The sequence below is a fragment of the Dryas octopetala genome, chromosome 9, assembly GCF_963921425.1.
Source record: "Dryas octopetala chromosome 9, drDryOcto1.1, whole genome shotgun sequence".
Taxonomy (NCBI): Eukaryota; Viridiplantae; Streptophyta; class Magnoliopsida; order Rosales; family Rosaceae; genus Dryas; species Dryas octopetala.
The window spans coordinates 1114505-1139550 of NC_141374.1; the positions used below are offsets into that span (position 1 = coordinate 1114505).

At 34.4% G+C, this 25046-nt stretch overlaps 3 protein-coding genes across 3 annotated transcripts; 1 reads left to right on the plus strand and 2 right to left on the minus strand.

The window, feature by feature from the left end:
* Nucleotides 1-9932: 9932 nt before the first annotated feature.
* On the minus strand, nt 9933-16401 carry LOC147273065 (MLO protein homolog 1-like). The gene is made up of 14 exons (XM_086256685.1): nt 16276-16401; nt 16026-16083; nt 15634-15911; nt 15418-15534; nt 14842-14902; nt 14627-14712; nt 14315-14389; nt 13039-13127; nt 12857-12906; nt 12713-12753; nt 12407-12580; nt 12042-12077; nt 11002-11130; nt 9933-10328 (listed from the first exon to the last, which is right to left on the minus strand). The coding sequence occupies exons 1-14, from the start codon at nt 16399-16401 to the stop codon at nt 9933-9935; spliced, it is 1716 nt and encodes a 571-aa protein (XP_086112811.1).
* Nucleotides 16402-17512: 1111 nt separating this feature from the next.
* LOC147273066 (UDP-glycosyltransferase 79B30-like) lies at nt 17513-18046 on the plus strand (the record flags this gene model as incomplete). The annotated part of the gene is made up of 1 exon (XM_086256687.1): nt 17513-18046. A coding segment is annotated over one exon (534 nt), but the record flags the coding sequence as incomplete, so codon positions are not given.
* A 3164-nt stretch (nt 18047-21210) lies between these two features.
* Nucleotides 21211-24581, minus strand: LOC147273067 (uncharacterized). The gene is made up of 7 exons (XM_086256688.1): nt 24149-24581; nt 23855-23923; nt 23500-23762; nt 23187-23405; nt 22973-23071; nt 22799-22894; nt 21211-21817 (listed from the first exon to the last, which is right to left on the minus strand). Exons 1-7 carry the CDS (start codon nt 24579-24581, stop codon nt 21401-21403), a joined length of 1596 nt encoding a protein of 531 aa, XP_086112814.1. The 3' UTR covers nt 21211-21400.
* Nucleotides 24582-25046: the final 465 nt, after the last annotated feature.

Sequence of the window (25046 nt, forward strand, 5' to 3'; positions counted from 1 at the left end):
ACAGTCAAGTTGCCAATTTGTTCAACTTCAAGGTGAGTCATGTACCAATTATAGAAATAGAATACAGATTTCACAGAGTAAGCAGAAAAATTGGAACAAACATGGTAATTATAAACATTATATAAGTACATGGAAATCACTAATAAATAGGAAACATTGAGTTTAGCCTGAAGACTTTGCGGAATGGGACCCATCCAGTCTCTATGCCTTGGGACATTTGCAGCTGCAAGGTTGACATGGGCAATGGCGTTTGGATCTTCTAATTATGCATTTGTCCAAACTGCCTCTCATCATTCCAAGGAGTGATTCTGCAACAAAAGTGTCCTCATTGGTGGGTTTATCCAGGCCATGTTTGTGCCTCCAACGAAGCTCATTCCATTCAACGTGGTCAACTGTGGCATGATAAGTCCAACATGGTTCAATGGATCCACCTTCATAACATGTGACATTGCTGTATTAATCCATAATGTATTTCCAATATGGAGGGTGTAAAAGGGTGTAAAACTTCCGGAACCTGTGTACAGGACGAAGGGGGCATTTAAACATTATCCGTCAAAGTGGTGGATTCTTAAAAGGATAGGTAGAGTACAAGCATGACAACATGAGGAATTCACAAGTGATAGCATGTGAGGCGGTTAATTATGAGTGATATAATGTGGTGCTTTGTGTAATAAAATTAACACATAGTCATATAACACAGGGAAAACACAGCTGAAACTCTTTAACTGTATGAACAACATCAACATAAGAAGGAATTACATGAAAAACTCAGAATTAAGGGAAGTGAAATATATATTAACTATGTAACCTCACCACAAGATTTAGATAAAAACAAAAGGCATTGTAAAGTTTGCAGCACAGGGAAGAAGTTATTGGGGGAATATTTATTTTGAAAGGACAACACGATTTATTGCAACCAATGACTTTATATCTTAGGGCAAAATGCTGAAACGTGTAATGAGTTAGAATAAAGTATATTTTGTAGACAGAGAATGATTGTAGTGTTTGATTAGAAAATACATGTACTGCCAAACATATATTGCACACAGGACTAACGCACAACATGTTCAAAAAGACAAACCCCCCAATGAATGGAAGTAAAAATGACTAAGGAATCATGGGGCAAGAAGTGGACAGTGAATAAAAAAAAAACCAAAAACAACTTTTGAATATGCAAATTATGAAAGAGTTGGTGAAATAGGGTGTGAAATATCTTGAATTCCATCATACGCTGCTCATTTGTGAAGCTTAACACAAATATTGTTGGTTATCCTGGGTAGAAGAGGTTATTGCAATTGCAAAGAAGGGATCTGAGTAATATATAGACAAGAATAGGAAGTGGGGTAAAAGTGGAAGTTGCAAATTAAAATAAAGGTTCAGGTTGAATGGTATTTCATTAATGGAAGAAATGTTATCATGTCCAAAGAAGACCATATTAAAAGTAAAAACAATTACTTAACTTGACAGATATATAGATATAAATATATTAGGAGAGTTGTAAGTTGTAACACTTAGGATACTTAATTTACAATTTTCATTTTTAAGAATTGTAAATACAAAGTATAATATGGCAAAAGGTCAGAAGGCATAAATTGATAAGCATGATATGCATAGAAAGCAAGAAATGTAAGTTTTTTTTTTTTTTTTTTTTTTTTTTTTTTTTTTTTTTTTTTGTGACGACAAAAGCAAGAAATGTTGGAAATAATAGTTTGTAAAATAATTATTAACTTTCAAGGTCAGAGTAAGAGATCAATTCTCATAATTAAGACTTATTGCAGCAAGAATATTGTTTTATACACAATACCCAACGTCCCAATATTAACTTCAAAAATAAATGATGTGCAGCAAGACTCATAATATGATTTAACAGCTGAGTAGTTGGGACAGAAGATAAGCAATGATTCCCCAAATTGCATATCTACATACTGAAGGCTTCCCTGCAGAAATAGTAGATTAACAATGAGAAAAGTCCCAACAAGGCATCGAGATGGTCGTAAGGTAAGAATGAACGGACCAAAAACACATCAGATTGGGGGATGCATCGATCTGACTGCAGCTGCGGCCGGTTTCAGAAAGTAAAGTGACGATGGTAAGTTTTACTCCATTGAAGGTCACAGAAAGACTGTCTGATGAGACACTGCAACTGAATCCCCAAATCTCAATTCAACCGCCCCCAGTGAATAACAAAATAGAGTAAGTGATCTGCGGCACTACACTAACTTGAAACGGGAAATCAAGAATCATATCTCCATCGGGTGTCGGAAGGTAAATATTATTAGCATTGACCTTTAAGAGTATATTTTGTCCAATTATGTACTCATAGTAGGTAGTTGAATACCACTTTGCACAATGATTTTCTGAAATTATATAGGCAAAAACTGGTATTATCTTGTGATGTCCAGGTCAGAAGGAGTAAAGTTTGACATAGGAAGTTACATGTCAATGGATTATTAATGTATGATTGTAAGAAATGTGCATTGTAGATTTAACTTAATTAGAATATTGAAAGCAATGTATAATAAAACTGACTATTGTATTATGACAGCAGAGGCGGGAAAAAAACATTTCTGGAAGTGGAGGGAGCATTTTCACATGGTGGAACAAGCTGGCAAAGAATGGAAGAGTCCATATTGTATGAAAGGGAGAAATACACCAATCTATAATTTACGAGTATGTTCATATCCATACATGAATGCAAGACAAGGTGGTATTATGAGTACACATGTATTTGTTGTTTATAAAAAGAGGCCAATAGACAATATATGGGAGGTGGTACATGTGGTATTTAGAAAACATAAATTAACTTAAATTCATAACAACTGCTGCCTCAACGATAAAATATACAAAAGGCATATATGTATTATACAATAGTGAATATCTTGCTGCAACAAACATGGAAAGGAGTTTCAGATGGTTATCTCACCAAAACCCTTAGCAAATCAGGGCTAGTCCCCAATTTGGAAATACAAGTTTAATTTACATATTACACAAGGATGATATTTAGCATTTACAGATTTGGATTTTCATTATGTTATCAGGTGTATGAAAAGACAGCCAAGTTACAAAGCCACAAAAAGAACCAAAAATAGAGCTTGTACTAACAAAACACACCTATTGCAACACATCAGAATTTGTACTCCCTTAAACTGTAAAGTTGTGGAGCAGGTTCAGCATTGAAGCATTTCAAAACTCGATCGTTGATGGATAAGAATCCCCAGGGAATAGGCACCAGGGTGCATCTTCCGGTGGTGCAGCCAAACTGCCCAAAGAGGAGTCAAAAGAATCTGGAATGATGATGGAATTCAGATCAAGTAGAGGTGGAGCAGACCATGTGTCCATTGGAGATGCATATGAAGGAGGAATGATGAGGTTGAAGGGATCATCTACACATGGTGGAGGGACAGCAGCAGCTATTGAGTTATGGTTCCCATTAACCCATTTGCAAGAAGTTGCAGTACTGACATAAGTACACATGGCGCAATCCAAGAAGCATTTGTAGTTGCCGTCATGTTGAGCGGGCATTGCAGCAACTAGTTCGGCATTTTGGGCTTCAACAGCTTGACCATTGTCATTCTGTGGACTGGCAACATGGTAGGAAGCACTTGAATGAATATCAAAAAGACTAGTAACTGTGGTGGAAGGCCCACCAAACTGAAAGTTGTTAGGGAGGATTGGTGGGGGGTTTGGTGCCATATGTGGGGAAATTTGGGGCAAGAGAAATGAAGCTGCCAAGTCATCATACCAAGGACACCAAATGTTCACCATGGGGTTTTTAGCTAGTGCTAGAGGGGTTGCCATATTTGATACTTCAGCGTAGGACTGGACGGGTTGGTATTTGGTGGTTTTTGCAGAATCTAAAGGAGACATATTCAACAAATCATCATCAATGTTGAAATACAGTCGATGTGCAGGAATCATGTTGCCAACTAGGTGGTCGTTCATATGGGATTCATCAGTATTAATAGGAGGACCAAGGGTGGGCATGGGTGGACCAAACAAGTCGAAATTAACGGGGTATGACTTTTTTGGGGGACCATTGCAACACAAAGTGTGCTTGCAAGAATCTGCATAAGTCAGACATTTGGTAGCTTTTGAGCGATGAGGTGCCATAACTCACAGCAAGAAGGACTAGAAGAGGGACTCACTGTGGAACTAAGAAGGTTGATCATTAAAAACACAGTAATGGGGACTGTTATATACCAGTAGAAATGGGATTGTTATGGTACATAAACGGGATACCAATTCAAATATAAGTGATGCACTATTATATTAGATATTTTGGGGCAGTCTAATCTCATTATGTGGGTTGGGGCAAATTGGGCAATAAACAAGCCTACTGTCAGTCAAGTAGAAAGCAAGTCATCTAATCTCCTAATTTCACAAGCATATTCATTATAATTCAATGAAATCAATAAATATAATTAGCTTGGACACTTATAGACAGCCACATTAGGGAAATAAAAGGCCTTCACTATAAACTATGTCAATTGGGGAACAGGTATCAGTCCTGATAGATAACTAAAGGGACCCAGTTAAATAAGAGTCTCGCATGAAATACTCAATGGTGACTAACAAAAATGTGTCTCTTCATGACAGATACTAAAGAGCCAAGTAACCTCCTAACTATAGTTTATGCTCCTATATGAAGTCTAACACATGCATTTTTGTTTTATAAAAATTGAGTAAAACATTCATATAATATAATGCCCTTAAAATTCATAATCCAATCAAACACCATAGCTTGGATCTAAGACACCAATACAAATCAACCCCAAAAATTCAAGCAATTCAAAACCAATATTGATTGAGAACCAAACTTGTATGCGCAAAAATAAATTACCTTTTGATCTGCTCTTCTGGTTGGATGTCTGGGTATTTAAGGTTTTGGGGCTTTAGGTATTCCCTCCACGAAAACCGAAATATCCCTTCAGAGTATTTCAATTATTCACACGGTGTTCCCTAATCAGAAAATACAAATAAAAGAAAATCCTTTTTTAGTGTTCACTTTGTCGAAGAAGAAGAATGCTGACAAATATAGGGATTTGGGTGTTCCCAAATGTTACAAATTTTTCTACACAAATCAACCCCTATAATCAAAATCTCAGAAGTCAAACCCAAAGGAAAACTTAAACAAAGGGAGAAATGATACCTTTTTGCTGTCGATGTCGAGAATGACTTGGGTTTTGGCTTCGCAGAGAGGCTGGCGATGGACAGAATTTGGTGTGGGTGTGGAGGAGAGCTTTTTGCTGTCGGTGTCGAGAATGATTTGGGTTTTGGCTTCGCAGAGAGGGTGGCGCTGGAGGGAATTTGGTGTGGGTGTGGAGGAGAGAGGGGCGGAGGGATGACGAGAGACATCAGAAAGGAGAGAGAGAAGACGAGGGAGGAGAGTAGACACGGGCAATGGCGTAAATGGAAGTTAAGTTAATTGGTCTGGTTTTATTTTTTAAACCAGCATTGATATCCATGCCAAGTCAATGCAACTGTGCAAGTAATAATAGACTGTGGGTTTGACAGAAATTGCGGGACCCATTCTGATTAAATTAAACTTTTCAATATATAAAAAAATTAAACATATGAGAACTGTCTATTTTTACATATACAGTAATTCATTTTGGACAATAAATATATTATACTTATTTGTTTCTTCGGAGAGTAACAATCCAACCGTTCCTTTTGGGTCCAAAGGGAACTTGCAACTTTAAGAGTCACCACATGCTGATCAGTAGTGACAAAGGTATATCAGCCTTTACTGTACAGTCACCAAAGAGGGTTATTCTTGTAGTGTGTATTTCTCACTTTGGAACATTTTCCAAGTGTGATAGCTTAATGAACAACTTCTGTGAGGCCTTCAACAAGGCTATTCTGACTGCAAGAGATCGGCCTATTCTTTCAATGTTAGAGAGGATCATATTGTATCTTATGCTGTTAACTTCAAATATAAGGGCTGCATGTGACAGATGGAAGCACTCAATTGGTCCTAGAGTATACAATAGGTTGGATAGGATACGAGAAAAGGCTGCATGGCACATTCCAAGCTTAGCTGGAGTAGGGAAATATGAAGTTCATACCCATGGCAACAGGTACTTCCATGTGGACTTGAATAAGCATTCATGCTCTTACAAATCACGGGACATAAGCGGCATCCCCTGCACACATGCTTGCTCTGCCATCAGCTACTTCAATGGAGATCCAATAGAGTATGTGGACAAGTATTACACCAAGGAAATGTATAAGAAGACATATGCTCCCATGATCGAGCCCATAAGTAGTCAGGACCAGTGGGCAAAGAGTGGCAAGCTCCTAATGAAGCCTCCTTTCTTTCACAAACAGTCAGGAAGACCCAAAAAGCAGAGAATTAAGGCTGTTATAGAGCCTTCAAAAAAGCCACCCAGTAAAGCACACAAGTTGAAAAAGTTTAACTTCAAGACTAAATGTTCCAAATGTGGCCAAACATGACACAACTTGAGGTCATGTGGGAGGAAACGCAATGGGGCCACCCCAAGTCAGGTAAGTATTCATTTACTTTTTTATTCAGAGTTGAAAGGTTGTGGTCCAATATAAAAAGTGGCAGCAATGACATGTTGTTGATTTTTTGCAACAGGACAGTGATAATGATGTCCCACAGGCAGAGTCTGAAAGACCACCAAAGCTGAAAGTATGATTTGTTGTTGTTTTTTTTTTTAGCACTTTTCAATTGGAGATTTATATTTGACTTGTCCATCTGCTATCTTTTGCTTGACTTTTCATTGAATCTCTTTTCCATGGTTGTATATGGATATTATTACTTTCAGGTTAAAAGGGGTGCAAAGCAGACAAGAAAGAGCATTATCCCGGCCCAAGTCCAAACTCATGATGGAAATATGGCCCAAGCCCAAACCCAAAGTGCATCTCAGCCCATAGAGAGCATTATCCCTGCTCATGTAGAGACACAACCTCAAAGTGCATCTCAGCCAAAGAATGGTGCTACATCAACCCCTATGCCCAAAAGGAAGAGGAACGAAAAAGAAAATAAGAAGAAGACTGCTGCCCAATTGCACTTGGAGAAATGCAGAAAAACACAGAGGCAGTTTAGGCCATGGAATTGATAAGTCTGGGACTCATTTATTTTGTGTTTTGGTATGTTGAAACTCATATTGAGGCTTGCAGTGTTTTGAAACTCATTTTGTGTATTTTGGTAAGTCAGGTAGCTCATTGAGTCTTGTAGCATTTTGAAACTGATTTTTTGTGTAATTTTGGTATGTTGAAACTCATATTCAGTAATGGGGGTATGTTGAACTCATTCACCAGCTTGAATCTCTATTTGTAAAAGGATGATATTTTCCAAGTATTTAGGAAAGCTTGTATTTTGGTATGTTGTGTTGGATCTTTAACATTTGCGCGCACTTGACAGGTTGCATTTATCACTTACTGTCAATTTGGAATTTCCACTTGACAAACACTTTGATATAGGCCTATTGGAATTTGGTGTGACATTCACTTTTTTTATCTACATTTTCAACTTAAAACTAAACAAATATTTCACACTTTAATGGAAATTATGGAAACCAAAACAAAATCACAAATTAACTTCACAAAATACAAGCCTCCCATAATCCATTAATACAACTTACCCATAGGATTCCATTACAATACATGCCTCCCAACCACCAAATCTCACCATCATCTTATTCCAACCCAGAATTACACCAGAATGAACACAATCCAACTGAAGAGGAAGAAAGCCCATGACAAAAAAAGAACAACACTTAGACATCTGACTCTTGCATTTTTTCTCCCCACTTCATGCTCCAACTCTCTAGTCCTCTGAAGCAAACTCGGGATCACATTCCTTCCACGGGGACACATATCGAGATCCATCCACATAAAAAAACCACATCCTTGATTTGTCTGCATGAAAAATATTTCATTAAATCCCAGAAAAATTTAAAGTAAACCCAGAAAAATTCCAAATAGGCCATTACTGTTACCCGAGACCATTGAGGACACCCATAGAACCTTCTCCCTGGGTGTGCGTTTGTCCAGGATGTAGAAACCCGAGCTTTCAGCCCACACCCACATTGAACAGTTGATTCCCCTTCCATGCTCTGATTCGAGTAACTTTGGTTGCTACGGTAGCTTCGGTTGCTCATTTTCGACACTTTGACAACAGATTTAGAGGAGCTTTGGCTTCTATGGTGCAATGGGTTTTATTGATCAGGTTTTTATACACTGGGAAATGGAGAGAACTAACGTAGCAGGAGGAGAATGAAGGGAAAAGCAAGGAAAAAGGAGGGAAATGCTTGGATTGGCTCAGCCCTGGCCAACTAGACGCCAACGTGGCACTCTGGGGCCCACAATGGATGAGTAAACCTTCATGTGGCACTAATGTGGCTGAAAAGACGATATTACCCACGCCACCTCAGCATTTTAGACGGAGATAAGGATGGAGTTGACGGAATAGGGCAATTTGGGACACAGACATAAAGTTCAGAGGGTTATGTAAGACAAAAAAATTTAAGGGGGTAAATTGAGACAAAAGTTTAAAGTCAGGTGCCAAATGTGCAAATAAGCCTTTAAAAAACAACTCACGTGCAACCCGTTTGATACCAAAAAGCATCCAAATATATCGTTTGAAGAGAAACCATTGCCCTAGATAAGAGATTAACGCTATGGTGATTTGAGAAAGGAACATGAACTGAAGAATTCAAGAAAAGAGCTGCTTCAACCAAATTCTCTCTCTCTCTCTCTCTCTCTCTCTCTCTCTCTCTTTAGGATTCATGAAGAACCCAATTACTGATTTGGGATTTTCTATAGCTTTCTTGGTTCTAAGCAAATTATTATTAGTTTAATTTTCTAGTTCATACCTTTTTTAGCCCTTAGCCCTTCATATTCAAGTTTTCCTCTTAGTTTTCATTATAATAAATTAATATAATGGTAATTAAATAAAGCCTAAAAGGCTAAACCAGTATACTAAAAAATAAAAATAGAAAATTAGAATCAAATACCAAATTTCAATAATTTTTTAGTATAGCATGAAGACCATATAATATTTCAATTGAACTACCAAATTTAAATATAGTTTTTTAGATTAGGTCACAAATATGTTGGCCTATTTGATTTGAGCATTTTTCATTTGACATTTTTGTCCTTTGACCCACATATGATGGGTGTTAGTTAAAATTTATAAAGTTTTGACAAAATTGCCCTTGAGACTTTTATATTATTTTGAAAATTTGTTAATGTAGTTTCAACTTCGAATTTAGTTGTGACTGTCGTTCAGTCACAGTTAAGTTGTGACTTAATTGAATTTTTATAGAGAAATTATACTACAATATAGTATAAATAGATGTCAAAACAATACTTTTACTCAAAATAATACATATTATAGTGGTGTGAGTTGTCTCTTTCAATTTACCAAGACAGTCACAGTTAAGTTGTGACTGGATTGATTTTTTTTTTTAATACAATATAGTATAAATTAATGTAATATTTGTGATATAATATTATTTTTATTTTTTTATTGTAGTGACATGTGATGTAATATTTGTAAATTCTAATACCTTTTACTTTATTATTTTATTTGACTTTTCAACTACTACTTAATCTATAATGCTATTTAATTTTGATACCTAAAGTAAAAAATTATTAAAATTTAACAATTAAAATCAATAAACCTAAATAAAAAACGTAGAAAAAGAGCTCATATAAAGAAAAAAAAAAAAGGAAAGAGCAAAAAAGGGTGTGAACAGAATATTAAATTAACAATAATCTATTTTTTATTAATGACTGTTCCTACAATGATTCCAAATACAACAACGTACGTTAGTCAATCGATTAGTACATTTGGATTGGACTAACTTCTGCCTAATAACAAAAAAACGGAATTTAATAAATTAATATGTCTATACAAACTACAAGTTCCTCATAATTTGAGCATCAATCTTTAATTAATTTCAAGGTTTGACAAAGGAAAAATCAGTACTATGCGATCCTTGCTTCCTTTGTGGTGGTGCAAGCTGAATATCTTGATCTGGACTTCTAAATCCATTATTCCCATCATGTGCGGAGCCCTCCATCTCTGAGAGATCGGTGTCAGATCGGTAAGATATGGATCTTGGGGAATTAAGGACACTTTCGATATCTGATTGGTTGGACCTGTTCGTTTGGTTGTGGAGCAAATACAGTGGTGATGAACCCTGGCTTGGTGTATTTTCCCCACTTATAAACCCTGAGGAAGCATCGCCTGTAGCTTTCCTCAACTTCTTTCTCTGCTTTGCAGCCTTCTGCCAGTTCTTAAGAGCCTTTGCAGTTTGCTCCTCGAATATTGCTTTCTTCATGTGAGATCCCATCTGCAAATTAATCATGCATATATAGCCACCTAATTAATACTAAAATAATTGATTAAGTTCCCTTGAAGCTCTCTCGATCAGTTGCTTGTAAAATGCTCTTCCAAATTACAGCACTGTTATATATACCATGTGGCACTATTTATTTTAATATTTATCTACTTTGAAACTTACTAATTTATATATGTTTAACAAATTTACAAATATGAATGTATAAACAAACTAGTAGTTGTTGGGTAACTCAGTTGGAAGGGCGTAGAATTACCCATAATACACCCAAGTTTGATCCCCTCCCCAAAATAGAAAAAAAAAAATGTATATACAAACTCATTTTTTAGTAAACAGATTTAATAAATACTTTTGACAAGCTTAGTATTATTGTACAAATTTTGCGTGTTAAATATTGGCCATTAGAGTTTATGATCCCAATCTCATTTATTTTTAGCAAATTAATACCGATATGCATAGAGACGCATCATCTAGTGAACATATTTGATGATTATTTTGGGTGAGCCTAAAAAGTCTTATGTATTGTACAATTTAAATGTGTTAATTCCCCAACTCAGAAAATAAAATAAAAATAAATGTGTTAATTAATTCAATATTTTTCATTAGTGTTATAACCAAAGCATATAAATTAAATACATGCAGGCTATTTAATTTGAAATATACTCACTTGTGTGATCAAAGCATAAAGAGGGAAGGTAATGTAACTGCATACGATCTGTAGAACTACCCCAAGGAAAACCCTTGTGAGAATGAGAGGCAAGTTTTCGTGGAAGCATGATGTGACCCCAAACTCAAACTGCATAATGCATATATATATAATAATTATATATAGGAGGTGCACATAAATATATGATAACTTATAAATTCTTTATAAATATATATAAAGGAAGATGTTATTTTATCAAATAATGTGGTATATTATGTTGTTAAATTGTCAACTTCAATTATTGACAAAATTAATTCTTTTTAAACAATGTGATACAAATAATTTATAGTATGACAATATAATATGTCAAATATATGATAAAATAATATTTTCATATAATATATACACGTATAATACGGAAATGCTCTCTTACTAAATAGTCTGCCTAAATACTAATGTTATAATATTATATTATGAATCTAGATAATATATTGATTAGGTTGATGATCTTTGATAGAATGTGTGGTGACCTGTTGCGCAAGAGAATATATATTAATATATATACAAAAATTAATATATATAGTTATAGATTAGTTTAGAAAGGAATATATATATATACAAAAATTTTATCTACATGATTTCCGTTTTTTAACTAAAGGACGGACGCATATGTTTTATGGTTTTTTTTTTCACCATTTGATTTTAAACTTGATCGAATTTAATTATTTACGGTATAAATCATCATTCGAGATCTATTCCTTGTTTTAACTCTCATGATTTTGAGTTTTCATTCCTCGGTTAGAATTTAATTAGGTTTTAATTCTTAAGTTTTGGGTGAGTTAAAACCTAAAATATAATCTCGAACAATAAACCTATATCCTAAAATATAGAACCCTATACCCTCACATGTTGAACCATGTAAAAATGGCTTAAAAATTTACAAAATGTCATAGAAATACTCATGTCTGTTCTTTAATTAATTAAAGAACGAACGTCTTGCAGAAATAATTTGTATATATATATATATATAATTGATTGAATTATATATGATGACTACTTACAGTTGTCCACAAGAAATAGGCAATCTGGAATGCGTTCTGCATGTGTGGAGGCAATTGCAAATCAATTATTAGAAATGAATTATATATATATATATATATATAAAACTTTTCTGCAACAGGGATATAACTGATTTGGTATTCCAATCTAATAACATGATGACACCTATATTTTTATACTTTATCACATAACACGTACTATCTCCAATTTCAAAATATAATCTATCTCTTGGCCGGGATGCTACTTCAGCTCCTATTTCTGTTATAGGTAAGTTTTTCTCTATATATATAAAGGTACGTGTATAGCTAGCTAGCTAGCTATATAAATTGGTAGATGCATGCATGCATTAGGTGATCATCGCAGTCACCTGGAATAATGTGAAATGTATCAAGAGGAGAATCCATTCAGGTCGATTAAACCAAAAATACTTGTTGTTTGGCTCTACCACCGGAGCGCCTTTCACCACTGTCGTCCGATCATGCATTTCTTTAGCCATTTCCATGATGATAAGTTCAAGCTTTGTACCCACCACCAGAAGAATCTGCATGCGCGTAATAATTTTTTATTAATTAACTAACTAATTAATTAAGTTTGGTTAATTAATAACCTTTTTGGAGTGCCAAAAACAGCACCCATTATCAATATCTTCTTTATTGATCATATATAGTCTTACAATGAGTGGCGCCAATGACAACCAAGTGAGCGTGTACCATTCTGCACGTACGTAGGAATAAATTAATTAAGTAGAAAAAATATATTAATTGGCCAAGAAAATATTAATGTGAGTGATTTGTGATTTGAGTGGGAGAAAGATTACTGTAAACGTTTAGAAGCAAAAAGACAGCGGCAAAAATCCATAGTGGTATACTGTTAAATCAAGTAAAAAGGTTAATTAGCACAAGTAATATATTATGAAATAAACAAACACCATAATGATAGAGAGAGAGAGAGAGAGAGAGAGAGAGAGAGAGAGAGAGAGAGAGAGAGAGAGAGAGAGACCTTATACCAACGACGACCTTAAAATCATCTTCCATAGATCTCTTAATATATTTATGGAAATCAAATTTACTGTTTGGAGCAAAATGTGCCTGCATGCATGCATGCATTTTATGTCAATTAAAGAGATAGCAAGTGGCATATATGCATGAGTTATATTAAAATAAAACTACTGTTAGGGTTATTTTGTAAATTTCATTCATGAAATATATGATGTCACAGTATTTTATTTACACAAACATATATATATACTTACATTAAACATCATTTATTTTTAGGGTCATGCTAGGGTGCCCTTATTGTGTGCCATAATTTTGTGCCCTAATGAAAATATTTAATTTGGTCAAAATATATAATAATTCATTTGCCACACAAAATTTTGAAAAAGACTAGTTTAACCTTTCTTAAAATTATACAAAATTTGAATTAAAAAATAAATAAGATTTCATCCCCAAGTTTAAAAAACCTATTAGGATCTCTTAAAAAAAATTTAGCCCTAGATTTAGAATCCTAGAAGGTACTACTGCAGCATCTAATGGGTATCACATCTACAACTTTCGTTTTTATAATTTGATTTATATATCCATTTTCCAATTGTGTTTGTATATTAAAAATAAGATGATAATTTGTGGAAAAGTATAGTTAGCACAATTGTAAGATCGCAAACAATGTTAAACAATGAACAGTTCTTCCTCAATGTCAAACAATCAGTAGGTGGCGGGTGTTCTTCTTTTTCCAATTTGCCCTCCTTGAAGGTCGTGTCGATCTTGTGGTTCAAATGCCTTTTCCTATAGACTTCTATATTTCTTTCCAACCGATTGTAGATCCAATTAATACTTGAGACAACATCAACCAAGATTACCTCAAAGTATTTGAGCCATGATACTTTGATGAAAAGAACCCGACTTATGCATGGTGATTCAATCTTGGAAGAAGGTAACACATATTTATATATATATATATATATATAATTAGAATTATAGCTATTAGATTTGAGATGGGTAAAATATATAGTCTTTATAAAAAAATTATGTCAATCTGAAGTGGTAAAGAAATAGTGATGTTAAAATAATTTTATCACGTTATATTAGAGATCTTGTGTCATATATAATAGGGCACACAATTTTTTTCCTTATTTATAACTAGTAAGTAAGATACTATATATGTTTTGTTACATTATTTAGTAAATAAATTTATTAAAGTACAATAAAACGAATATTTTTTATCTACAATAAAGAAAAACAAACATTTATTGCAACGTAAAAATGAGCTTACTTACATTAATAAACCCGTGGCGCATGGTCAAATAGTCCACCTTTGTCACAGAACCAAAGAATTGCCTGAAGAATGCCACCTACCAACATGCATTTGAAAGAGGGATCAAGCTTCAATTTGGTTAAGTTGAAATGAATAAGAGATTATTATTGTAAAAATAGTGTTCTCTTCTTGCCATATAGTATATATTATATTTTCAATACAAACTATACATTTAAATAAGATTACATTTTCTTAATTAATTAATCAGATTAAAAACATAATATAGTAAACTAACTGACAAAATAAAATTGTCTCCGTACGATAATTTACTTACAATCCATCTAATTCCAGGTGTTGTAGAAAAGCCAGAGTGACGTCTCACAAAGGAAGTTTGACGGGTAAACCTAAACCTTGCAGGATCTGCCACATAATAAAATCAAGACCCTCAAATTTTGAATTATATATTTTTGTGGCCGGCCAAACGGCACAAACAGATTCCACAGCCCAAAATAATCATTTATCAATTTTTTTGTTAAAAAAAGAAAATACCATTTGTCAGTTGATATTCCAAGGATGTTGTCTCTGATTCCCAGGCCTTCCATTTCTTCATCTGGTCAACATCATATATAAGAGCATCAAGCCGATTAATTAATTAACTAATTAATTAAACAATGGTAAGTTGGTAACATATGTAGGTTACTTTTGTAGTTTCCTTTTCATCTTCTTTTTTAGGTGGTCCATCTTATATGTTGTACTAAACTAAATATGTTAATATTATTAAACAACTGACACTGCCTCTCATTCTTCTTTATAGTTAATTAGTTCTAGCTACAATATTATTGGGGTTTTTTTTTTTTTGGCAAATCTCTAATTTTTTTCCCATTTAAGTACATTTCTAAGGCCACACAAGTCACAGCCCAACGTTCTCAACTTATCATCTTATTTTGCACACGAATCATAATAACTTAGTGATGCCATGACTGGGTTAATTTATGTCTTGCGCTTAGTTATGTATATAAATAGTTCATATCAGATCGTACAAGTCGATCTCAAGCTCAAGAAAAAAATAAAAAATCTGTACAAATTAGTTTATACACTACAATACTACATTAAGAAGGAACTTACTTTGGCCTGCGCGAGTATCATAGTGAGAACACTATAGAGAACATGAAAAACAGCCAGCACGAAGATGAATACATGCAGTTGGTGCATCCCAGAGAAAGAAATGAGCGATACTTTACCCTGCAGCATATATATATATATGCACATATATTAATGTACAAATCAATTAATTACATAATTAAATATTAATAGTGTGTTAATTAATTATGAATTAGGTACCACTGAGCAAGAAGATCCTTCTGCGCTAGGCGCAGCTAAAACTCGACGCCAAATCATGGATTCAGCATAAGAAAGCAACTTCCGCCGTCTATCGTGATCTTCACCTCCCTCTTCTCCTCCTCCTCCTCCTCCTCCCTTTCCTTTATCCCCATCATCTTTATACTTTTCAGGTTGACATGGAAGCATGGTATCTCCAAACTTGGCTGGGATGCATATTTTCGGAAGAAATCTTGTACCCGCAGTCAGTAGTAGAGATATAAAACCCAAAAGCATTAGCTCTGCATGCACGTACGTACCCACAAGTTGAACAAAACTTGTATCAAATTACAAAATCAATATACTAATGTAATTAATGAATGATATATAGAGTAATTAAACTAAATTAAACTTACCAGCTTTAATTTTCTCCAAAGCTTCAATCAAGGCTTTCTTATTGCGTTTCTGGAACCACTGTATATATATATAAATTAAAACGTGAATATTTTTCTTTAATATTTGGTACAATGGCGGGCTAAAAGCCTAAAACAAAAAAAGTGAATATTAATTTGGAAAGATCATTAATTAGTTTAATGAACAATAGAATTAATTTAATTTCTGGCATTTCAGTTCAACCCTAGATATACTTAGGCTGCAGGTACGTACCTTTCCAAGAGCATGAATTGCTTGTTCCATAATGATGGATATAATTACGAAAACTGCACAGACAATGGCAACAGCCCATGTGGGTGTCTCTTCTAAGGTCCTTTCTCCCGCTGCCGCCGGAGCCATGCCTACTTAATTTAGTAGTACTTACTTGATTACTAAGCTAGCTATCTAGCTTTAAGTAATAGTAATTAATTAGTACCTAGCTACTTAATTAAGCACAGCAATACATACAGTGCTACCTAATTAATACAATCGATCTCTAGTTCGCTAACTAGCTAATTGAATTTCAGGGATACTGAATGAATGAATGAAAAACTAGGAACTTCAAATTAATGGAGGATTTCAATTCATTGAGGGAGGGAGGGAGGTGTGTGTATATATATATATATATATTATATATATATATATGGCTGTTAGCTTAAGTAGCAAACGAGAGCATAGAGATGATAGCGCGTTTTGGATTAATTCAATCACAAATGAATTCACACGCTATAAACTTGTCTTTATGCTTGATGTTTTTTTGTGCGGGGACCCAAATGGTAGGTTATCTTTGTCGTAGTGCAACCATCCTTATATTAACATGAAACACTATTAAAATTAAGGCCGGCTATATATTGGAGCCAAAAGGAGAATGAAATCATACATGCTTAAAAGAGGTACGTACCTCTCTCTCTCTCTCTCTCTCTCTCTCTCTAGGCCCATTTCATTGAGGGATTTTCTAAATAAGCTTATTTAAAGGATCTCTTATAAAGTCAATTTCACAATATTGTATTTTGATGATCGGAATATATATAGTCTATGTTTTTTGTCTCCTTTGAAGGATCGTCATTTATTGTATTTTATTGCATGTCATCTATGTATTTTGATGATCGGAATAATTTTAAATATGTAGGATAATGCACGTTCTTTATTCTCATATATTGTGGATTCGAACCACATATTCAATTTAGGGTTAATCTAATTTGTGAATCAGATTTATAGTCGGACAACACAATACTGTTATATTGTGAGATTATTCGGAAAAAGACATTAATTAATTTTATTTTTATAAAAAAACTACCTATAAATTAATGTAATTATTTATCTACAAATGATAATAAATATTTGTCATGTGGCACAAGACCTATGTGCCCTAATCTCATGTGGCAAATACATATCACTATTTATTTTTCACATTAAAATTATGATTATTGTAAAAAGACTATTTTATCCAACCCAATTTTAATTCAACTTAATTGAAGGCTTCAAACTCAAATCCTTGATATTCTGTGCATTTGGAAGCGAATGCATTCTAAAAAAGGAGCAGTTACATGAATTATTACTGGGTTTTGAGCTTAAAGGTTTGCCATTTTTTGCTGCCCTGAAACCACCAACAGGAGCTGAAACAATCGAGTCAGCATTGCTAGAAGGATTTGGAGAGATGGTACAAAGAAAAGGGGTTGTTTTTGGGGGTTGGGTTCAGCAGCCATTGATACTGAGACACCCTTATGTGGGGTGCTTTGTGACCCATTGCGGTTTTGGGTCTTTATCAGAGGCTTTGGTGAATGAGTGCCAACTGGTGCTGCTGCCAAATGTAGGAGATCAGATTATCAATGCAAGAATGATGGGTGGGGATCTGAAAGTGGGAGTGGAGGTTGAGAAAGGAGATAAAGATGGCGTGATTATGAAGGAAGGTGTTTGCAAGGCTGTGATGGATGATGACAGCTGTGAGGTAGCCAAGGAGGTCAAGACCAACCATGCCAAGTGGAGTTATGGGATTAAAAGATAAGGTAGATTAGAGAAATATTAGATTTGGAGAAGATAATCTTTAAATTTTCAAGATTTTAAATAAGGTTAGAATAGTCTTTATAAAATCTTATGTGACAAAACATGTCATTAGAGCACAATTAGGGCACCCTAGCCCCTTCTTAGAAAACACCGAAGTGATTAATCCTTCAGTAGACCTATGTCTTGTTTTTTTCTCACTCGTTTTGTTGACTGGATTTTTATGTATATGTGTAATTAAAAGACAGCCCTTCTTGGCCAAAAAAAAAAAGAGACAGCCTTTAATTATTGGATGTTAAGGACCGTTGATACCCTTACCTGTCTTTAAATATATTTTTAGGATCTATGTGGATAAAACAGTCCTCGATCTTATATTAAACCTCATAGGTCCTTTATAGCATATTTTGTAGTAGTGATATTCTGTATGTAACAAAGGATGGACAAAATATTTTCCATTATCTTATATATTTTTCTTTTGTTTTTTGACCCAGTCTCCTCCCCAACTTGCTGGACTTGTTCAAACTATATATATTTTCTTGGCATACTATAGATGCTCATAAATTAATATACAAGTCATTCTCGATCTATATATAGCATGGTTCATGGGTGCAAATAATATTATTATTTTTTCCTAACAATTTTCTATCTTTATGTTTGTATCAAAATTATTTCTTTTTCTATTTGAAAATTATATACCATCAAAACTTGTACATCGATCTCTACTAAATTGTTTTCAATCTGTTGGGAAGAAATGTTTGACTCTTTCTATTTCTAGGTGAGACAACTTAAAATTACTATGCCCGCCAGACTACCTTAATTATCAACTCATGATTCTTTAATTACATAGGGTGAGGTTAACTACAAGTGAAATTATTTCAGAAAATTTTAATTTGATTTATTATTAATTCTGACCGCCAAGTACGTATCTGTTCGTTTTGTTTGTTGGATACTTGGAAACCATTTTCCAACTAGAGTAGATTCTGGGGTGTGCATATCGCGGAGGAAATTGTTAGAATTAACCAATGGCTGCTGTTATTCGGATCTAAGCATTTTCCATTTATTTATTTATTTGTAGACCTAACACATTTTTTATAAGGTCTATTGACTTTAGGTACCAAATTGTAATGTTTTTTCATTTTAACTACCAAAATATTTATGTAATTTCACTTTAGGTACTAAATTTCAGTTTAAATACCAACTTTAAAAAACATGGTTATATCGAGCTGTGACTGTCAAATAGTCATAACTTTTTTATTAATTTGTTGTTTTTTCAATATTTGTAAGGCTTAAACTTTAATGTTTAATTTTTGGGTTATAGGATTTCATCCCCCAAACCTAAATCAAAAGTATGAAACCCTTAAAAATTTTGATTTTTTATAAATTTTAAACAATCACAACTGTGACTGTTCGACAATTACAACTGTAACTGTTCGACAGTCACAACTGTATAACAAACTAATTTGTGACCTAATCCAAAATGTCTTATTCTAGGTTAGTACCTAAACTAAAAAAAATTAGTGTCTTACTTCTTTACTGAAAAACTATTGATATTTAGTATTTAATCCTAATTTTCTATTTTTTATATTCAATATTAAATTTAAAATTACAAAAATTTATTATCACACGTACCCTACAAGTTTTTTAAAAATACCCCTATTAAAACTCAACATCACAACCAACTTACTTTATTTTTTATACCCAACAACACACCCAACAGTCACAAGACTCACAACACCATCACCTCCCACCTTAGAACCAAACGAGAAAATCTTGATACCTTAGACAAGAATGGTTCAAGAACAGTAACAACATTGACGAGCGAAGGATCCAAACCAATCTCTTATTTTGCCTCCCTTGTTGTCGTGTCCCCATCATCCTTATCCCCCTCCTCTGTTTTCCCACCCAGCAAAGAAACTTCACCTGCAAAATCGAAAAAAAAAAAGAAAAAAAAAAAAAAGAGAACCCACTTATTCCAATAACCAATATATATTTAATTGCCATTTCTTTTTCATCTTCCTCAGTTTTCCCGGCCAAGAACCAAATAGAGGTTATCGAAAACTCCACAAACCTGAGTGAGTGGATGCCAAACTTGTGTGAATCCTCGTTGATTAGAGGAGTGCTTTGCATTCATATTTATAGAATAGATAATACAAGTAACCAAGAGCATGACGAGTTGGCGCATGGAAGACAGGATTTGAGGCCAATGATATGGCACTGATATTATCACACCAAAGCAGCGGTCAACGAAGATGAAGCTGTAGATCCTTGAAGAGAGAACGAAACCAAGAAATAGATGCAGCAGTATAGGCAAGTTGATGGTACTCAACCTCAGTACTAGAATGAGAAACACCCCCTTGCTTCTTCGAGCTCCAAGAGATAAGATTATGACCCAAATAAATACTGAAACCTCCAGTAGAACGCCGATCATCTGGATCGATCACCGGCGTAATCCACATCCAAAAAAGCAGTCAACACTACAAGAAAACTTATTTTTCCCGACAAAGATATTTTGTCGGTAAAGGTCGTCGGTAAAAGTTTTCGCCGACAAAATAATTTCGTCGCCCACTTTGTCTCCCAAAGCTCGTCGAGCAAACCTTTTGCCGACAAAATATTTTACTTTGTCGGGATATGTCAACGCCGACAAAGTTTCTTAGTCGGGAAATTAGTCGGTAAAAGCCATCGAACAATTAGATTTAGAGTTTTTGCCGACAAAGATTTTGTCGGGAAAGATAGTTTTACCGACCAAATGGTTTTGTCGGAAGAGTTTAAATCTTTTGCCGACAAACTCTTTGTCGGGAAAAGTCCTTTTTTGCGACAAAACTATTTTGTCGGCCAAGATGTATATGTTTATGCTGACCAATATTTGGTCAGGAAAAATCTCTGCCGACAAAATAACTTTGTCGTTAGAAATTTCATCAATGATAATTCATGCACAAATTATTTTAATTAAATTAATTACATATTTAAAACTTTTTACAATTAACAAAACTGCAATTAGTGAAAGATACCTTTTTAATTCATATATCAAAAAACATACAATAAGTGAGTTCATGTCCATATAAAATAATACATACCCAACAAATTCCAAACATATAAATAGTACCCTAATTAACCATGCATGTGGCAACCTAATTCCTATCCAAAAAATTTACCCTGCAGTGGCAGCCTAATTCCTATCCAAAAAAATACCCTGCAATGGCAGCCTAATTCACATCCAAAATATACAACATAGCTGCATGCAGTGGCAACCTAGCTAATTCACATCCAAAATATACACCCTGCAGTGGCTGCCTAATTAACATTCAAGATATGTTTGATGCATGTCAAATTTATCAAAAAATATAAAGTCTAGATAACCCTAAAGAGGTGTATGATCATCCTCGTCGTCATGAGCACCATCATCTTGTTCAGGCTGTACCTGAGTATGTGTTGGGGGTAGTACTAACCCAGGGATAAGAGTCTGAAGCTGTGGTAGAAGAAATTGAATCTGTTGCATTAAACCCTCCCTTGCAGCCTTCTCTTCTTGAAGCTGAGCTCGCAGCTGCTCCAATTCTTTAGTAGTGGAATTTGATGGGGGAGTAGAAGATGATGCAAGATCGCGAAACCTCCCATAACCCAATCCACGGATTGCCCGTCCTGGTTTAGTACCCATTACATCCATAACAATTTGAGTCCCAACCTGAACAGGAACTGAAATATCTTCTACTGTTGTACCCTCAGGATACTCCTTCATGATATCATCAAGTATGGCATTTTGCTTCTCCATCATCTTATCCTAGAAACAAGTAAAAAATTTGGATAACATTAATAATCTGTTAGGCAAAATCAATAAGTAAAACTTGGAAAATATAACATACAAGAAGTCTTTGTAAATTTAAAGGCTTTGAGATAAAGAAACCAAATTCTTAGTATAATGGAAAACCAAATATAACATACAAGTAAAACTTGGAAAATATAACATACAAGAAGTCTTTGAGATAAAGAAACCAAATTCTTAGTATAATGACAGCATAAAGAGGATGCATTTGGATTGAGACAACAAAGGCTTCTTTTTTATTGACCAAGACAAAATATTGGCTTCCTTCAATTTACCAAACAAAAAAGAAAAATATAGGCTTCTTTGTCATGCTTTTACCGTTTTGATTCACATGTCCTTTAGTCTTTTAAAAATGCCTAACAGTATAGGCCACTAAGGTCTAGAACTCTACCACTACTGAAATCTTAAATGCCTTTTCTTTTGAAAACTTCTAAAATTTTTCTGGTGAATTGTTCCTGTGTGACCTGCACTTTGGTTCTAGATTCAAGTTCAGATAGCATGCTAATTAGTCAAGTATGATGCTATTGTCATCCCTCATCAATCTTTATTTGCTTGCGAAAATGTGAATGTGATGAAACATAACCATTAATGGAGACAATAGAAGTGAATATATATAGCATACAATCTTCATAAGACAGAACACAATCTAGAGAAGATAAGATATTGAAAAAGTGTTATGGTTGACTGGAGTGTGAAACAAAACTTGCAGTCCATTTATAAACCAGTCAATCCAAATCATAAATAAACCCCCTTTGCACCCCTTAATTTATGATCATTAACCTTTTTAAAAAAATTAACAAAACTTAGCTCCTCAAGCTAGGCCCAGATATTATAAGCATAATGGCCATCTTATATATTACAAAAACTGAGAATATTAACAACTGAGAAAATAAGACATTATAAGCATGATGGCCATCTTACATATATTAAAAAACTTACATATTTCTCCTTTGCTAGCTCATTGGTCCATGTTTTACCATCCTTCTTGTGGTGGACCTTCTTGAAGGTGACAACATTTGGAAACTTCTCCCCAGCCTGTAATTAAAACATGATTTTAATTTTACCTTATAAAGAAATCAACATCATTATTCTTATATCACATGAAAATTTTACCTCATAAGCCTCTTGAAATGTCACACCGAACGGACACGACCCAGCACAATGGTTAATAGGCTTCTTGGTCCGGTTAAACTTGTTGGCCTCGGATCGCTTCTGCAATAATTGAAAAGGTTGGAGCATTACATATAGCCAAATGTTTACAAGTTGAATATTATAGCATAAATTTGTATATGTAATATTAATTTGTACAAGTGACTGGAATTAATACCAAAAATGCAGGGCTAGAAAAAATATCACACAACTTCTGCCATTGTTCAACATCTCGGTCTGCCATCTCATCAGGAGGAGCTGCCCGTGCATCCTCATCCTTCTCAAAGGAAAGGTAGTAATCATGCAGATCGTACTTGAACTCATTGTATGCCTTATTCATCACCTTATTAACATATTTATAACACCGGTCATCTTCCAAAGGTATATCAAAGTTTACCTACAATCCACGATTTAAAAAATTTGTAATTATGGCTAAAAAAAATTAGTAATAATATAACATATGAAATTGAAAAGGTTAATAGGAAACTCACTGTCAACTCCTCCATAAGGTCAACTCTAACATCTTGTGGAATGTGCCTCCAAAATTCATAATTCATTGGTGCTTCACTTCGTACAATGGCCCCTATGTCATTAGATAACAAGCTTCGTGTGGCTCTGTCAGGTAGATTACTAACGTTATGAAGAGTGACGTGAATCTTCTTCTTCATGGTTCGTGTGAGGGTGGAAGACTTAATTTGTCTACTTGGCCCTCTCACACCCCTTTTAGAAGCAGGCAAAGAACCCTCTGTGGGTGCTGAAAAGAGATAAATCAACATAAATCAAATTACCATACAAAATCAAATTGACTAAAATTAAATAATTGATTTTCAACCATTAACTTCTTACCATGGGAGCCTTGTTCATTACTGGTCTGGGGCATTGCAGAAGAGTCTGCATCCTCACCCAATGAGGGTCCTATATTAACAACAAACATATACAAGTATGAGAAAAATTATGAGAATTTAAAGTCAAATATTATGTACAAAAAAAGACTTACAATCAGCTTAATTGGTCTTGCTGAAAACAAACACTAGACTTAGACAAATTACTTAGAAGATATCCCAAATTCAACTCAACTCCACACCATTTCGAAAATAAAAAAATTTAATCAGATTTTAAGTGGGCTAATGAAGGTCATACCATTAGCAGATGTTCTGGCAGCAGTGCTTTGAGAACAAGACTTGTGACGACGACGTGCACTGGTAGACCGAGTCTGACTGGTAGTTTGGGGCATCGTAGTTTGTGGTGCCATAGTCTGTGGGGGTGAAGTCTGCTGAACTAAAGTCTGGGGAACAGAATTTTGGGGTGGTGAAGTTTGGCGAACTGAATTCTCAGGTGCTGAAGTGCAGCGAGATGAAGTCTCAGGTGGTGAAGTACGGCAAGATGAAGTCTGGAGGACAGAATTTTGGTGTGGTGAAGTACGACGAACTGAAGTCTCAGGTGGTGAACTGAAAGCTATAAAAAGTCGCTTCCTTGGAGGCCTAACAGGTGGTGGAAGAGGGGTAGACAAGATGGTATCGGTCTTGCTCCTATTGGCTGTACGGCTCCTCTTTGCAGTACAAATAAGATCCATCGTTTGTCCATGGAAGTGCAATATTCTTGCTGGCTATGTAGAACTTATGAACATTAATATAGCACTAAAAATATAAACAAAACTTATACATAGCACCAAAAAAAAAAAAAAACTTAATATATAACAAAAATTAACTCCTAGCAGTACATTATACAAAAGCAATTAACTAATATGGAACAAAAAATAAAATGATCAAATGATTACATATTAGCAATTAACTCATAGCATGAAATAGGTAATACATAGTAGCAAAAAAAATAACTAATACATATCAGCAACTTAACTCGTAAGAGCATCATATAGTTTAGTATACTCATCACTTAAAAAAGCATGCATTTTCTAGCAGCCAATCCCAAGGCTCATTATGTTTAGTTATAATGTATTTAAAAAAAAAAAAAAAAGAGTCCTCTAGAAATCATATTGAATTTGGATTAAAGTAATGGAAGATGCAAAAGATGTAAAGGA